We start from the raw sequence: 17,348 nt of genomic DNA, 5'->3' as shown, positions 1-17,348 counted from the left end.
AAATGACTTTGTCTTTAGTTGAGTTAGAGAGCAGACAGGCCAGCCTTCTAGTGGCTAAAGGTTCCAATTTGGAGTCAGGTATTTGAAAGAAAGGATTGTGGTCTAGCCTTATTTGATAACTCAAAAAAAAAAAAAAAAAAAAAAAAATCATAAGCCTAGGTAGAACTTAGTCTTGGTGAAACTTTCTAAAACTGCCATAGGTATCTTATTCCACATGGGCTGTATTATTGACATTTTTTCCTGGTCTCTGGAAATATCTTGTAATCACTCATACCTTTAGGCCCACTGAGTTGGGAGCATTTCCAGCTCTGGTGGCATGGCCCAGGTATGAACACAAACTCTAAGGGCCAAGTGTCTATTGCCTGTTGCCTTTCTACTGCTCTCAGGTAGGCGTGGGGTCTTGTCCGCTAGAATAAGCAGGACTTTCTAGCCTGACTCTTCTTAGGAGATTAGTTGTAGGGATCAAAGCAACAAGCCTAAGACACAGACTTCCATTTGTGGGGAAATTCACTGGGCTTCTGGGCAAGCAAGCAAGGCTAGAATGACACCTTAGAGGGGTGGAACCCAGTTTGTTGCAAATTCTTTCATTCTGGGTGTCTCTAGATTGCCAGGGAAGCTGCAGCACATGGGAGTCTACCCTGGCTATCTGAGGAAACCCTCCTGGCCTGGCCCAACCTGGCCCGCTCCCTCTACCTTCCCTCCTAGCCAGGTATCACAAACATTTGTGTTCTCGGAATTCAGGGGCTTCCACCTTTTCACCCTGTGAACCTCTTTGCTGGGCCCACCTTTAGCATCATTGACCTCTGTTCTTCTAGGAGGAGACTCGGAAGAAACCCAAGATGTCAATTGTAGCATCTGCCCAGCCTGGTGGTGAGCCCTTGTGCACAGTCGATGTATGAGGTAGGCAGCATGGGCCAACAGTGCTACCCAGGAGAGACCATCAGCCACACATCATCACTCTGCAGCTCCAGGCCTCCAACCTAAGTTCCTTCCCTGTGGCAGGGTCTGGGCTCTGGCTCTGGCACATGGGGACAGCTGTGACTACACAGTACACATGCAAAGAAGCAGTTCTGGACAAGCTGCTCTCAATGTGACTGGATATACTTAAGGATCAGTCATAAGTTAACTGCACAAGTGGAAGCTGATAGACAGCTGTAGATCCTGCTTGTATGTATCTGCTGCGGACCGTTTTTATGAAGGTTTTCATTAATTTTAGTACACTATATGCACTGACAAGAAGTAATACTTCGTTGATAGATGAGATGACCAGGTTTTATAGCTTTGGCTGGCCTATGATGCCAGGTAGCCCCTTTGCTATGGTTCTTTCTGGTGGAGCCACTGAGACTTGGTCAGAAGATGCAGGTATCCTGTCCTGTAGAATTACCTGCTTTGTGTGTTTTGCATTTTCTTCTGAAAAAGTTATAACAGAAAGGAATATTTCAGGCTATTTTGGCTTAAAATAAAACAAAATTTTAGCACCAGAAATACTCTTCCGAGATTGCAGTGAAGATACTGAGTGTTAGTCCGATTGATCCTTTTTCTTATGAAGTCTTAATGTCCTAACAGCCGTCTTCTGGATACTGAAGCTTCCACCTTCGATAAACTTAGCAACAATTTTTTACAGAGATTTTTGCACAACCAAGCCCATCTGTTCATCAATTTTTAAAGCTTTTATGATGTTTTAAAATTTGGAAAGAAACTTTTACAGTAAGAATGAAAGATGCATTTCAACAGATGAATATGCATAAATAGGGAACTGGCCTTCAATGTAGCCCATCACTGACCAAGAGCTGCCTGGCACATTGTACACGATAAGTAGTTATGGTGTTTTTTGATCTCAAGGATAGCTGCTCTGTGCAGCCAGGCCTGATTGCAGGTTTTTGTCTACCTATGCTCATTGGATAGCCCCTGTAAATGGGTATTGAGTAGAGGGGTATTCAGAGCCCTATTACCTGTTCAGAGGGGCTACACTCTACATCCTCAGTGTCTCTAACCATGTACCTGAAGATACATGGGTGACATGTGCTGTTAGAAAGATAAGATGGCAACTGTGGGCCTCCCAACAGCATCTTCCTCCTCCTTAATCATGTGTGTGACAGCAGTTAATGTTTATGTTAATCTTGGCAAAAAGAACCCTTAATTCAAGTTGGTAGACTTGGACACTTGATTCTTTTCTGCCTCCCATTCAGTTGTGTTCAGTCTTTTGACTAACCATTGCCCTTAAAACATACTTAACATTGAAAAAGCATATGGTAATGGTGGTATCTCTGCAGCCTCACCGACCCAGGCACTGTCAACAGGTGCTGCCACACATTCCTGGTCTCCAGTGCCCTCCCTGTCTCTTACAGGTGGGTCTTATATGTACAGTCATGCTGCAAGGGTGGGGAGCCTGTGCTGATGTGCTTCTGTGTGTTGGCCAAGGCTGTAGGGTGTACCCTGATGGTCTGAACACATAAAACTGTCCAAAAGGGAATGGCTGGTTTCTTTCTTCTGATGGGAGTGCTGGATCTGATTTGTGGATCTTCAACTGGCCAAGGTTGTCTATAGTCAATTGTGTTTTTAAGTGCCTTAGTGGACACACTTAACTCCATATGAACTCAGCATAGATTTGTGTTCAGCTATCCTCAGTGTTCCCCTGGAATACCTGGGTGGTGTTTGGTCCTAAAACATGGTTCTCTGGGGCTAAATTCAAGCAAGCCCTGGCATTCGGCAGGCATAGTAGTTTACATACTTTAACGCCAGCACTCAGGAGTCATAAGCCAGATTAGTCTGGTCTACATAGAGATGCTGTCTTAAAACAAATACACAGTAATAGCACTGGGAAAACTGACACCCTTAAAGAATCCTTCCTGCCTTTCAGAAAGGATTGTCCAAGGTGGCAAGTAGGAATGAGTTAAGGCTCTGGTTCACCACAGAAATGTTAGTAAAATCAGCAATTGTTTATTCTCAAATCTGTCTGTCCCATCATTAGGACACAGGTGTTCACTCATTGAACTGTAGTAGGCAGGCCTCACGCCTCACCAATGCTTAGTCACCCTCTGCTTACTAGGGAACTGTAAGGCGCTCCCCAGCTTTCCTGTGCTCCTATACTTCCCTTATGAGAGGGAAATCTCTGTTTCCTGTGGAGTGATATCAGGAAGATTTCTTGGGGTCTGAAATTCTTGATGCTCCAGGGCTTCTATGCCATTGGGGTGTTGTTGCATCCTCTCAAACAGGATAAGCATCTCACAGTGCGGAGTCTGTGGGAACAGGTCCACTGCCACAGCCTTGACTGGATGGAATGGGGTGCCTTTTACTCGGTTAGATGGGGCCCTGCAGAGGCTGGTGGGAGAGAGGTACCAATATTAGCCCCTCAGAAATTCCTCTAGGCAGCCGCAGATGCTCTGCCCCACACACTTACTCCACAAAGTTGCCCATGGCTGCCCTGGGGTTACAGGAAACATACAGGAGTCGCTTGATGTTCTCAGCTTTCCGGATGGCCAGAATCACCTTAGAATCTAGCAAGTCAGAGCAGGTAGTGGGTGACTATCCAACATAGGTTCTTTTACTTCTGGTATTGCCTCCCCCCAAATGGAAGCCACTCACGTAGGCCAGCCCGTGGTGGGTCTAGAACAGCTACAAGTTGATGGGAAGACAGTCTGCTCACCAAACCTGGCACCAGATCCTCAGCCCTGCCACAGTGGAACTCAACATTGCTCAGCTCTAGGGATAATCACAGTTCTCTATGACTATGGGCCTGCCATTGGGATGGCCTGGCAGGCTTACATAGCACCCAGGCCAAAATAACTTTTGATCTGTTATTTTTGCCTGTTAGAAGTCTACAGATCTCTCAGCACCCCATTCCTCAGAAGATCCTTAATATCTCAAGACATTGTAGGCGCAGTAATTAAAGCACACAACAGGTTACTACTGTTCCAGATGTGTGTGATACAAAGGTTCTCACCATTGGTGAGGGCGTTCATCCGGGCATCCTCCACAGCCTCCTGGCACAGTTCAATTCCCACTACTCTCTTCACCTTCTGAAATGGAAAGATAGATAAGCCCCATTACTCTGGTTGCTTGGGAAAGAAAGACACAGCATAACTGGTTATGTTAGTGACAGGGTAGTAGTTTCAGCCTTCAGGTTCATGATAACAAAGTAGGGCGGTCTTACCTAGGGCTGGGAAGCTTACCGGAGCCAGGGCCAGGCCTATGGTGCCAGTGCCACAGCACACGTCCAGCACTGTACTGCCCCCATCTAGCTGTGCCCATTCCTGGATTACTGTGTAGAGCACCTCAGCTGCAGGTGTGTTTACCTGGAGATTAGTTACCCATGGAATACTGCAGTGTAGGCTAGAGTCCCACATTGCTCTGCTCCCATTCTTTCTATATACCAGTGATCTCACCCAGTCTCTTAAAAACCAAGTCCTTACAACAGACTCCCATCAATGGGGAGTTTTGCTCCCTGACTTCACAACTTCTCCCAGGGCAACTCAGAGTGATTGCATGCCTCATGCTAGAGACCTTGGACTCTCTCCACCCTCTATCTCCATAGGGTTTTTTCAACAGTGAAAGTGATTGATCCTGTTCTGGGTTCCACAGAGTGCAATAAGGCTGTGCATTTCACTGGCTAACTGCAAAGAGGCCAATCACTAGCAAATATCCCTTGTTATCATATACCTTATTCTGGGGCCCCCAGTACCTGAGTGTGTTCTATAAATCTTTGATGCTAGTTACTGGCTTCCCTCCCTCTGTGTTTATGCTCACAAGGGGTATGCTACCTGGAAGAATGCATGAGGGGAGATGCGGAAGGTCAGCCCTAGCAGGTCTTCCTGAATGCACTGGTCGCCAGCCATATGCTCCAGGGGCAGGCCTTCCTGGCTGGGAGTCTTTCTATACAAGAGAAAACAAATCTGTCAGGGTCACTGGTCTGTCTGGCCCCTCCTGCCTCCACCTGGGCTCCTCACCTCTGTCCCTCCTCCACAAAGTAGAGGGAGGTCACCCCACTGGCCTTGCCTGGCCCCTCCATGAAGTGGCACACCAGGGAGGCCTTTAGTCCTGCCACCTCCTCAGAGCTCAGTTTCTGTAGTAGATGATATAAAACTCCCATCAGGCTATGCAAAAGCCAACCTATACCAGACACATCCCCCAACAGGACCACCACCTGAGACCTGGGGATGGAAGTAGGCAATGGCCATGGCCTGGCCTCGGCTGCTGGTACGAACAGTCAGTTGCTTCCAGTGGCCTGTATATGTCTCAGGGTCATATGCCGAGTATGGTGTGGAACTGAAGAAACCACAAATATACTCAGTGTGTGCCCATCTGTCCTGGTACCTTGTCCCCTTACCCCACATCCACAACTGCCAGTGCAGGGGCCACCCCCCTTGTCCCAGATGGATCAGGGACTTCCCAGAAGCCCAGCCCCAGGCAAGGTCCCCACCGGATGAATTCCTGGAAGGCCTTCACCACCTGCTTAGTGGCCTCTGGAATGTGCACAGTGTCAAAGGGAGCTGCCACAGCACATGTTCCACCCTTGTACTTGCCAAGCCGGCAGCCAACTGTGTTGTCCTTGCCGTCTACCCCAACTCCGACCAGGAATTCACATTTATTACGATATTCAGTCTGTAGGAGTGTAGTAAAGAGTCAGATCTCAACCTTGATTACCCAGCACTGGAAGAAGAAATACCATAGTGAACAAAAGACCCAGATTTGCCCAAGGGGTAACAGAACAAGATTTTACTGCTGGCTTATCAAACATTGGGAAGAAATGAAAAGCAAGAAAAATATCAAAGAGCATATGCATAATAAAATTGACATGAACAAGGGCCAGCCTCCCAAGCCCCCCCATCCCCATACACACAGAATGGGATTTCTCTGACCTGCTGGGGTGATGGCTTGACCCCCTCCAGGGGGCAACAAGCTTTATTGTGCTGTTGTCTCTGTAAAAGCAGCCAGGGTAGCAGGGCACGATTAGTGTTCCCAATTTCTCTGCAGGATGAAATACATCATGGTTGGATTTAACACTGTTCCCCATCCATACTGGGCAATTCATTTGCGACCTCACTATCCCTCTGTTGTGGGCCTTATGAGTTCTTTCGTTGACCACTTCAGACTGGTGGTTCTCAACCTTCCTAATGGTGCCTGTGATCCTGTAATCATGTTGTGATCCCCGACCATAACATTTTTTAATTTTGTAGTTGTAATCTGCTAATGTTGTGAATCATGATGTAAATGTGTTTTCTGATGGTCTTAGGCAACCCCTCTGAAAGTCTGGTGACCCACTGGTTCCCACCAATGGTACAGAACCATTGACATAAACTCTGTGTGTATCTTGAATTGCTTACATGGCTAATGGACCAGGCCAAGAGCAAAACCCAGCTCTGCTTGGGATGTCAGCACCACACTCACTTGGCCAGTTTCTGTAGCACCCGCTCACATTCCAGTCGCTTCTGCTCCAGCTGCTCAGTGTAGGGCACTGTCCACAGAGGGGTCACCACATCGGCAATTTGTGTTACTGATGGCTCACTATCACCTTCTTGCCGCCTCTTCCTAGCCATGGGGTCAGCCTTGGGTCGGGCCAGGCGTACGCTGAGCGGACAGCCTTTCCAGAGAGCACCGTGCAGCACTCGCAAGGCCTTGTCTCGTTCAGCAGCGCTTCGGAATGTTACAAAGGCACATGGTGGCTGTCCAAAGAGTTTGATTTTGTGGGACTGTAGACCAAAACGGCCTAGAAAACGCCGGACGTCACTGAAGCTGGCGTGGCGAGGTACATTTTGGAGCTCCAGTTTAAAGATTTCTGATGTGAACAAGTCATCCCTTATGTAGCTGTAGAGCCCAGGCTGCGTTCCAGGCCCTGCAGCTGGCCCAGGCCCTGCTTCCTCTTTTTGACATAGTGGGGCCGCAGAGCTGGGTACAGCACTGGCATCCTGGCCGCAGTCCTCCATGGGCTCCGGAACCTACGTGGGAACAGACGGGCCTGGCTGAAGGCTCTAATTGGTATGACTCGCTCCCCCAAACCGCTGACAGATCTCCATTAGTGCACACTCCACGAAGCCCTGGAGAAACCCGTTCTTTTACTCTCGAGACCCAATTCTCCCCCATCCTATCTTTGATCCGACAGTAATGACTGCTGCCCCAACCCACCTCCGCCCACCCCGTCCACATCTCCTGCACGTCTCCCTTTGCTTTACTTCCGCGGCCGGCTCACTCATCTCCTGGCTCGTCTGTTGCCCGGACCAGGGTGCTCACGAGGACCACCGGCTCGGCCTCCCACCCAACAAGGGCGCAGATACGAGGTACGCCGCCGTGAAGGTAGACCGCAGCTCCACACAGGGACTCAAAACTCGGGTGCTCAGAGCTGGGACTGAGGTTTGCGGATGCACTGTCCCCAAGGGCCACACGCTGCGCCTGCCTTCGGCTGGCCAGCGCACACTAGCTGCGTCTCCTCTCTCTAAGGGCTTGGTTCCGATGACGTCACCGCCGCGCGCCGAGTCCCGACTGATCCTTCCAGCAGCCGCTCACGCCAGCGTCGGAGGCACTCAGCCTGCAGGCGGAAGTGCGCGCGTGGGTCGCCGGGAGAGCGCGCTCCCCGGGCTGAGGCGCGGCCGGGCATGCGCCGCGGGCGTTTTGGCGGGAAGCGCGGGGCGGGCCGGACAATGAATGTCCGCTGTCGGAGCCAATAAAGCTACACTGGTTTTGAATCACTGCGCGTTTCCCGCCGCTGGGGTCAGGGGTCAGGGTTCGGGTCGGGGGGCGGAGGGAAGAGCGGACGGGCGGGAGCGCCGGCGCCAGACGCGGAGGAAAGGAGCTGCGACTAGCCGCCCAGAGGCCGCCGAGCCAGCGACGCCTGAGCTAGTCGAGCCACCGTCGCCGCGCCCCCATGGCGGCCGCCAAGGTACAGCGAGGCCCGGGTGGGGCAGGGCAGCCGGAGAGGCAAGGGCCGCTATGGGCGGCCACGTGGGCGGCCCGCGCCTCGGCCTCCAACCCTCGCTGGCTTGCGGGTTCGGGGCCTGTCGAGGCGCCTGGGCCTGGGGTGCTCGAGGTCTTTGGGGGTCCGCGAGTGGGAGCTGCTGGCCAAGACTCCGATCTCGGGGTCTACAGGGCGGCGCGTGACCTTGTGGTCTGCGGATGAACAGCCATGCCCAAACTGGGCTCCCGGCTTCACCTGGGGACCTGGAGGTGGCCGATCTCCTCCGTCGTGGCCCACTTGTGATCTTCCCATTAGGGGCGGCAATCCTCCTTCCAGTTGCACGCAGACCCCTTCATTCATTAGGACATTGCGCCTTCGGTGGGGAAAGCTCGCGTCCCAGCGCAGGGTACAGATATTAGACGCGCGGACTCTGGGCGGGGGCGGCTTTGTTGGTGGCTCGTGTGTCGGCCGCAGCTTAGCCGCAGTGCTGAGAAACCGAACGAAAGGTTTCTGTTTCTTTATCCTGTTGAGTTAGGTAGTGAGTCTGGGATTTCTCTATATTATCAAAGCACGTGATCTTGTCAGATTTAAACATGCATGTCCTTGTAATTCTCCAAGTTGAGTCAGAATCTTAGAGCTTATTTGTCATACTTTTCCTAGCTTCTTTCGGCTTAAAATTTCAAGCTTGGGTATTATTGCTGGAGGGATTGTAAACTAACAAGTGCTTGGATAACCCTCAGTAAAAACTGTTACGGCTGCTCTTCCTTTTGAGTATATCATGTTCTTTTTCATGGTGGGTATTTTTTTTTTTAACAGAAGAGGAAGTTTCTCCCAAGCTACTTTGCCAAGGACTTGGGTGTGTGTAACCCATTGATGTTTGAGTGTGTAGGAGTGTCAAAATACACAGTCTTGTTTCATGATATCCTGTGATTTTTTTTTTTTTTTTTGTGATGCTGGTTGTAAATACAATCAGATGATGTGAAAGATAAAACCAAAGGCTTAATTTCCAATTTGGGGAGGCATTTTCCAGATGCCATTTGTGATTGATGATGCCCATTGTGGACCGAGTCCACCAGCCAGCAACATCACTCTACCTTCTCTACACAGGACAGTCACGAGGACCATGATACTTCCACAGAGAATGCAGATGAGTCCAACCACGACCCCCAGTTCGAGCCAATAGTTTCTCTTCCCGAGCAAGAAATTAAAACGCTGGAGGAAGATGAAGAGGAACTTTTTAAGATGTAAGTCTGTTAAGGGGTCCTGGAAGTATCTTTAGATAGGCTGACTGAGACAGAGAGAAAAAAGAGTGGACAGGAAGCAGGTCTCTGCAGGCTATTTCTTTCACATTTTGCAGTACCCAGCAACCATAGTTGGACCACTTATGTTTACCTCTTCAATTTCTAGAGGAGCCAGCCAAGCTAGGAATTCTGTCCCTTGTATTGTTTCTCTTTCAGGTATAAGCCTTAGTGATATGTTCTGGCATAGCCTCTTTGTGATTTCTATCTGGAACTGCACAGAAGAATTCTAGGGTGGCTGGGCACACTGATTTCTGTGAATTTCATGGCTTGGACCCAGCTTGATAAAGGCTGTTTTAAGAAAGTGCTTGGAGATGTATGGTGACTAGTCTTACAATGAAAATTCAACCATTTCTCAGCCAAAAATGTTGCCAGGTTATCCTGCTGCCTTGTGGCCAGTCATGTGAAGGTTGTTCCCATCACTGTTCTGTGTCATCTGGGTGTCTCCAGCAGGCTGTGGGGGCTCACACTTTTAGTCTCAGCACTTGGGAGGCAGAAGCAGGTAGATTTCTGTGGATTGTAGATCAATCTGGTCTATATAACCAAGTTCCAGGACTACATGGTGAGACTTTTTTTGCTGGGTGGGGGCTCCCTTTCTTTGTTGAGCAGAGTCTTTGCTTTTCTTTGTTTTTGCTTTGCTGTCTGTTGCCTTAACTGTATCCTCAAAGATTGAGGTTTGTTTAGCCCTTGTTAATTGTTATGTGTGTATGGGCATTTTACCTACATTGATGTCTATCTACACAATGTACTAAAGGAAGCCAGAAGAAGGTAGTGAATCCCTTGGGACTAAAGTAACAAGTTGTGAGTATCCATTTGGACCTCTGGAAGAACAGCCAGTGCTCTTAACTGCAGAGCCAATTCTTCAGCTTCCAGCTCATGGTTTTTCAGGTTAGAAAGTATGAGATCTGAGAGTGTAGTGCTAGCAGTGGTATGGACCTCATTCTCATGTAAAATCAAGAGAATTTGCTAATGTCAAATTTTCAGTTATGCCTAAGATGTTTGTTAGAGGTTCTCTGCTCTGAAGGGAGGGAGGGAAGGAGGCTGCCCATGGAGAGCCATAAGTACACCCTTGTACTACCTAGAAGATGGTGGTCCAGAGCTCTGATCCACAACAGTGGGTGAGGGTAGCATCTCCCTGAGTTACGTGGTACTTGATTTTGTCCACTTGATGCTGAAAGTACCCCAGTGTCCTCGGTATTGTGCTAGAGACAGCATATTGTGCCTTTATATAAGGGCCTTTGAGCTTTCTCTTAAGGAGTTAAGTGAAGATGCAATCTCCCTGGACAAGACTGAATTTGGAGGAGAGCAGAGGCTTTGTAACAGCAAATGCGGGCTACAGAGGAGAAGGGTGCTGGCTTGGCAGGAGAGCCAGGTGTACTGGACTCATTGCAGGTACTGTGTACCTGAAACCTGGAGGCTATAGGTTCCTTCTGACAGGAAGCTGTTGCTGGGCCTCTGGAAGATAATATTCCTAAGGCTTTATGTAGTTACAGGGCATTCATTTAGTGTGAGTAGGTTGTCCAGACAGACCTGTGGCTTCTTTACCTACTGAGGGTCATGTGTATCCTTAGATGTGTCTCTGGGGGAAAATCCTTTGCTATGAATATCTTTCTGCAACCTGGTATTTGTTGGCCTATTGTGCTCCCCTGGGTTTTATTTTGCCTAGTAATTCTTGGTGCCCAAAGCCCATTGAAGAAGGTTTTTGGGGAAGACACAGTGTTCAACAGTTCCCTTATGTTCAGTGTCCAAAGAACACTTTGTGGCAATTGGTCCAGGTGTGAGTTCCCTCTCTGTTAGATGAAGAACACTTTGTGGCAATTAGTCCAGGTGTGAGTTCCCTCTCTGTTAGATGTTTCCATACTGGCTTCTCTTACAGGCGTGCAAAGCTGTTCCGGTTTGCTTCAGAGAATGACCTCCCAGAATGGAAGGAGCGAGGCACTGGAGATGTCAAGCTTCTGAAGCACAAGGAGAAAGGGACCATCCGCCTTCTTATGAGGAGGGACAAAACCTTGAAGATATGCGCCAACCACTATAGTAGGTGGCCTTTCAGTCTTTAGACCCTGCAAGTTTTAGGAGTTGGTTACTGGGGGGGGGGGGCATATATTTATGACACTTATTGTCTTTTTGTAACAAGTCTCTGAACTATGACAGTGAATTTAGGCTGTGGGCAAGATAGGTCCAGGGTAGATATAGACCTCCAGGCTAGACTTATGTTATCTGGGCAAGTTGGAGCTATCCCGTGCCAAAGCTGCCTTCTTTTTACTTTCTGTTATGTTCTCCTTCTAAGCTGTTTTCTGGGATGATATAGGAAGGAATCAGGCTGACAAGAAGGTAAATGAGGAGGGCTCTTGGCCAGGTGTGGTCTTATGTACCTAGAAAGAGGTCTCAAAGAGCCACCCCTCCCTATTTGTTTAGATCCATCTTGAGCTGTGTAAAAGTACATGGATTTACACCCTCCTTTAAAGGCCTTGAAATAATGCACTATAGCTGGGCAGTGTTGACATCTGTTCTAACAACTCAGTCACATGCCCTGTTACCTGCCATCAAGTCTCACCCTGGCTACTCCTGCTCCATTGTGTTCTTTTGGCAATTCCTCATCCACTGTCTCCACCCAGGACACCCTTACTGAGATCAGAAGTCCCACTTTAACTCTCTTCCTCAGCTATAGGCTGATCAACTCTTTATAACCAATCAGAAGTAAGGGAGAATAATTTTTATACATCATTGAGATGGGAGATGCTTCAGTAATCATGACAATACTAACACCAGACTGTAATCAGATCTCTGGGCACAGTGCACAAAACCATCCTCTACTCTTGATCCTGGTAGATTCTCTAATGCAAAAATCTACATTTTCTAAACTTGAAAAAAAATTTTTTTTCTTTCTTTTGGTGGGGATGGGGTCCATGTATAGACCAAAGAACAATTTTGTGGAATCTGTTCTTAACACTTTCACCTGAATTCTAGAATCATACTAGATTGCTGAGCTTACATAGCTAGTGAGGTATCTGTCCAGGGCAGGTATCTGTTCAAACTCTCATTTCTCCAGAGATAGTCTGGTTCAGATGGGCAGCAGAGGAAGGCACAGCGTCATGTTTGGAAAACAGCCCCGAAGGTTTTTAAGATTGATTGATTGATTGATTTATTTAGTGAGTACGCCGTAGCTGTCTTCAGACACACCAGAAGAGGGCATCTAATCTCATTATGGATGGTTGTGAGCCACCATGTGGTTGCTGGGATTTGAACTCAGGACCTCTGGAAGAGCAGTCAATGCTCTTAACCACTGAGCCATCTCTCCAGCCCCATAGCTAGTGATTTTTATCTGCTGAACACATTTTTTCTTTCCTTTGTGTGTGCATGCGCCATGGCCATAGCAGCCAGGTGGGGGGGCTTGTAGGAGCCGGTTCTCCTCTCACCTTGTGGTTATAGGGATGGCAATGATGAGGCCTGTAGAGTGCCTTTACTGAGACAGTCTACAGACTGCCTTTCTACAGGCTACACTTTCTAGCCCATCAGGATCTTTTGTCCTGGTTACATAGGCAGATGATAGGTAAGATCAGGGTATAGGACTTAGTAGGTGGTTTGCTGAGGCAGGGGCATGAGAGCGATCTTTGCCCTCCCTGTCACACAGTTGCCTCAGTCTCCTCTCAGTCCCAATTTGGAGCAGTCTCTGGGGTGGGGGGAAGGAATCAAGTGCTCCCAAAGCCTGGCTAGCAAGCAGACCCTGCAGTCCTCCTGTCTCTCCTCGTCTCATGCACCCCATAGGTTGTGGGTCAAAGTTGGCCATTGATTAGTCACTGTTCTGTGGCTGTGATGAGACACCATGACCACAGATACTCATAAAAGGCATTTAATTGGTGTCTGGCTTACAGTTTTAGAGGGTTAGTCCATTATCATCATGGAAGGAAGCAGATAGGCACGGTCCTGGAGCTTTACATCCTGATCTATAGGCAGCAGTTGGAAAGAGACCCTGGGCCTGTGGCATCAGCTTTTGAAATGCAGAGCCCACCCGAGTGACACTCTTCTTTCAACAAAGCCACACCTACTCCAACTAGGCTGCTCCTAATCCTTTCAAAAGGTTCTACCTAGAGCCAAGCAAGCCATTCTGAGCCTCTGAAGGACATTCTCATTCAAACCACAGGCATCAAGTGAGGTATGGGGAAAGTAAGACTGTGGATAGTGTACGGTTCCTAAGACCACTGTTAGGCTGGTGTAGCTCAGATCTCTTGAGTTCCAACTTTAGCTGTCATGTGTGGTCAGAGGGCCTCTCTGAAATCCTAGAAATACTGCCAAGGGTACAGGGACCAGTGGCTGGGCATATATACCAGTAAGTGACATTCTAGAGGATCAGACTATCAGTGGAGGACAGCTATCTGTCAGTGCTTAGCTCTCCCTTGGTTCTGTATAGGACCTGAGGAATTCAGAATAAATATGTCTTGAGTCATGACTTATTTTCCATGACACACTCGTGTTTGTCATAGGATTCTGGTACCCATTGCTTGTGTTCTTCCTGGACTATAGCAGGCTAAATAGTAATGTGGTGATTGCCCTGCTTTCAGCCTCTGTTCCCAGCTTTCAGTCAGCCAGGTTCGTGCTGGTGTGGGCATGTGTTTGTAGCCATCTGTTGGTCACCCTAGGAAAGTTTGAGCTGGAGTAGCTACCCTTAAAACGTCAGCAGACAGCCTGTGCTTCAGGGTCTTGAGCTTGCTCCACATAAAGATTGTTCTGGTTTTAAGCAGATGTGGTTTGCGTCAGGTGTAGAGTTGTGTAGGCCTGCATTTTAAAATTCCTCTCCGGGAGTGGAGTAGCTACATTTCTTTTAAGATTCTAATGACAAGTCAAGGTGTGATGCCACCAAACTGTATTCTGGGAACTAATGAGTTTATTGGACTTTCTTAAAGAACAAAGGTGAGGGGTTATTCATAGGGGTATTGGTGCTCCTTACCCCATCAGGCTGTACTTGGAAAGCTTTGACTTAGCAGGGATGATGGCTCCTCAATAGGTAAAGCCCCTCCCACTCCCTTAGTCTTTCCCAACCTAATTCTTTAGCCCCTCCTGGAGGAGAGCACATGCAATTAGGGCAGAATTGCACACAACCAGTGATAGGATACTCAGGTGGGGTCTCTGACCCCTTCTGAACTTGAGGGGATATAAACAGTCAAGCCCAGCTGGGATAATTTGCAAGTGGGCATAGTAGAGTACTTCAGTATCATGGTTGCTTGGCTCAGGGTAGTCAGGTACAACAGCCTGGATCTCAGATTTTAGACTCCATGTTGGCTGAAGTGGGTTCCTTCTCTTGGTGAGCAGGTTGGTGCGGGCTGGGTGGTTTGGCCATTGTCCTCACAGGCTTCTCTACCCTAGTTACACCAATGATGGAGCTGAAGCCGAATGCTGGCAGTGACCGAGCCTGGGTCTGGAATACCCACGCCGACTTTGCTGACGAGTGCCCCAAGCCTGAGCTGCTCGCCATCCGCTTCCTAAATGCTGAGAGTAAGCAGAACTTGCCCGCCCAACTGTGGGTCGCCTGCTGGGCAGCTGATGTTAGCCCAAAGCATGCAGAGCCTCTGAAATTCTAGGGGTCTGTATAAACAGTTGTTGCATCCAGTTGACTCCCATCAGGTGTGTGGAACCAGAGACACACCCTAGAGTTTCCTCCTGCTGCTGCTTCTGCTTGGTTTCTGGTTCCTCAAGACTGGGACACTGGTGTCCCCTACGGACGCTTAGGCACCTGTACCAGCAAAGACTGCAGAGATCTGCAAGCCCTGGCTAATCTCTCTTCCATGGGGGAATCTTTCTAGTCTGAATTGCCACAAAGCTGTGCCCTGGGGATCATGGAGAGTCAGCAGGTACCATGGCAAATGCCCTAGTGGCTGGTACTCTTGTGAAAGTGAGCCTTGCCCTTGGACTTGGAATATAATGTGTATCTGGTAGCCCTTCCAACATGAGTAGAGCCTATAGTAAGAAGAGCTTTGACCCTTGATTGTCTGATTGTGATAGACAGATAGCTGAGCAGAGTTGATGGCCTCAGGAGGGACTCAACTGCAGTCATTAAATAGTCAGAAATTGTCACTGGGGTTGTGCATGGTTAATCCCAGCGCTTAGGAAGCAGAGGAAGATGGACATCTTGAGTTCCAGGACAGCCAGGGATATGAAGCAGGATCCCATCTAGAAAAAAATGCCACTGAGGACCATGAATTGACTGACGCTTCAGAATTTTAGGATATTGCCAGTCTACTTTGAGAACTTTCAGACATTAGTCCCTTCTCTTTTTACAGATGCACAAAAGTTCAAAACAAAGTTTGAAGAATGCAGGAAAGAAATTGAAGAGAGAGAAAAGAAAGGTGATGTGGTGCCCGGGAGTGATGAGGGTGGGTGGGTTGTGGGGCTTCTTTGCAGATTCACTCTGCACCTGGCTGCAGCTCCAGTCTGGTGCTTTTTCCATCTGCCAAAGAAACAGTCCAGAATGCTGTGGCTTCCTCTGCCTATCAGAGGCAGTGCAGCTGCCTGGGGACACAGCCTGATGCCTTCCTTGTAGGCTTTGGCCTCACATCGGCCTCTTAGCATTTGTGGTCAGTTTCAGGTACTGAGCTGAGTTACAGCTCTTTGGAACTCAACAGCAGTGAAAGGGCTTTTAAGATATAGTCCTCGTGCCAGGTGTGGTGGCGCACACCTTTAATCCCAGCACTCGGGAGGCAGAGGCAGGTGGATTTCTGAGTTTGAGGCCAGCCTGGTCTACAGAGTGAGTTCCAGGACAGCCAGGGCTGCACAGAGAAACCCTGTCTCGAAAAATGAAACAAACAAACAAACAAAAAGATAGATTTCTCATTTTCTCAACAAATTGTTTTCTGTTCTTCTGGGACAGATGGGGCCTGGGTTAGTAAGTGACCACACATCACCAGCAGCTTGCTGGACCCATCTGGGGAGAGTGGTGGGTGATGCTTGGGGAACAGGTCGGGCCTCTGCACTAGGTAAGTGCCAAGAGCAGTGTAGTCTCACAGCCGGACTTCTCTGTTGTCTTACTGCAATTGCCTGTTTTTGCAGGACCAGGCAAAAATGATAATGCCGAAAAGGTGGCCGAGAAGCTGGAAGCCCTTTCAGTGAGGGAGGCCAGAGAGGAGGCTGAAGAGAAGTCTGAGGAGAAACAATGAATCACTCTGTCTTTTTCCTTTCCTTTTCTTTTTAAAAATTTGCCCTACCCTTTAAGGTTTGTTTTTCTGTTTTGTTTTTACAAGGGACTTTATAAAGAACTGAATTCCAATTTTCAGGTTGTTTTTTTGTTTTGTTTTTTTTTTAACTTTTTTTTCCTCCAAGTTTTGACACCATTGAACATGACTTCAGAAATCCATTCCCCAGTCATGAAAATGTACTGTGCTAACTTTCTTTTCCATAGTGGAAACACTTATTTATAGTCATCAAAAATAGTGAATAAAAAATGCCTTTGAAAACCTGGACCAGCTGACAAGGCTATGTGAGGGGTGGGGAAGGTGTCTATGCCTGGAGCCCTCCTTGGCCACCTGTCTACCAGCCTGATTTTCTCCTAGGAGAAAACCAGTTTGTCAAAATGGTGTGTCCTTCTGTGGCTCTTAGGGACCAGATACTACGGTACCGGCTGGTGCTGGAGGCCACAGTGTGTGTGGCTGCAACTGGCATTCAGGGCCAAGGTGGGCTGCTTCCTTGCTGCTAGAACTATTGCTTTGTGCTTTTGTATAGGGTCTGTGTGTGTGTGAGAGAGAAAGAGAGGTGAAGGGAGACTATTATGTGCTTTCATCTTGGTGAAGGGAGGTGGTAGGTAGCTAAACATCTGGCTATAGGAAAAACTGGTTTTGATTGGCTCTGGTTAATAGAGCAGCTCCAAGCTCAGTGGAGGGAAAGGCCACCATGGTACTGTGCCATAGTGTAACTGAGTCTAGCCCTACACTCTCCTATTGGAAGCCATTAGGTGCCCCAATACATCTTCAAATAGCACTCTAGGAGTTTGGACCTTGAATTCTAAACTCAGCACCATTAGGATTAGGGACTACTTGAATAAAACCTGCCTTATGTGGGGCTAGAGAAATGGCTCATCAGTTATGAACGCTTACTGCTTTTGTAGAGGATGAGTTCAGTTTTAAGCTCACAATTGCCTGAAGCCCCAGAGAATTAGACACTCTCTTTCTAGGCAA

General features: G+C 48.4%; 3 protein-coding genes and 1 non-coding gene across 15 annotated transcripts in view; 3 read left to right on the top strand and 1 right to left on the bottom strand.

Annotated features, from left to right (window-relative positions):
* Positions 1-2,473, top strand: part of Dgcr8 (DGCR8, microprocessor complex subunit) — a 35,304-nt gene extending 32,831 nt beyond the window's left edge. For 5 of the 6 annotated variants that reach the window (XM_006522795.3, XM_030249352.1, XM_030249354.1 and 2 more), the window contains one exon: positions 816-2,473. In XM_006522795.3, the coding sequence (XP_006522858.1) occupies positions 816-899 (84 nt within the window). In that variant the 3' untranslated portion in view covers positions 900-2,473. The remainder of the gene's footprint in view (positions 1-815) is intronic. The other variant, NM_033324.2, reaches the window with a different exon arrangement.
* Positions 1,649-7,574, bottom strand: Trmt2a (TRM2 tRNA methyltransferase 2A). Of its 7 annotated transcripts, none has more exons than NM_001081000.2 (12): positions 7,123-7,538; positions 6,388-6,935; positions 5,859-5,967; positions 5,420-5,601; positions 5,151-5,265; positions 4,947-5,062; positions 4,761-4,872; positions 4,173-4,295; positions 3,944-4,019; positions 3,586-3,702; positions 3,401-3,497; positions 1,649-3,321 (listed from the first exon to the last, which is right to left on the bottom strand). In NM_001081000.2, the coding sequence occupies exons 1-12, from the start codon at positions 7,141-7,143 to the stop codon at positions 3,096-3,098; spliced, it is 1,842 nt and encodes a 613-aa protein (NP_001074469.1). In that variant the 5' UTR covers positions 7,144-7,538; the 3' UTR covers positions 1,649-3,095. The 7 variants fall into 7 exon arrangements, with proteins under 7 accessions (NP_001074469.1, NP_001344075.1, NP_001074468.1 ...); NM_001357146.1 differs by having other exon boundaries at positions 7,165-7,538; NM_001080999.2 differs by having other exon boundaries at positions 7,170-7,538.
* A 152-nt stretch (positions 7,575-7,726) lies between these two features.
* Ranbp1 (RAN binding protein 1) lies at positions 7,727-16,442 on the top strand. The gene is made up of 6 exons (NM_011239.2): positions 7,727-7,873; positions 8,996-9,132; positions 11,063-11,220; positions 14,548-14,676; positions 15,462-15,527; positions 16,228-16,442. The coding sequence occupies exons 1-6, from the start codon at positions 7,859-7,861 to the stop codon at positions 16,332-16,334; spliced, it is 612 nt and encodes a 203-aa protein (NP_035369.2). The 5' UTR covers positions 7,727-7,858; the 3' UTR covers positions 16,335-16,442.
* On the top strand, positions 15,579-15,704 carry Gm25777. The gene has a single exon (XR_003952028.1). It is a non-coding gene; the product is annotated as a small nucleolar RNA SNORA77 (small nucleolar RNA).
* Positions 16,443-17,348: the final 906 nt, after the last annotated feature.

This window comes from Mus musculus, chromosome 16, assembly GCF_000001635.26.
Source record: "Mus musculus strain C57BL/6J chromosome 16, GRCm38.p6 C57BL/6J".
In the NCBI taxonomy this organism is placed as follows: Eukaryota; Metazoa; Chordata; class Mammalia; order Rodentia; family Muridae; genus Mus; species Mus musculus.
Note: the sequence above shows the minus strand (reverse complement) of the source record. Positions and strands in the feature narration are given on the sequence as shown.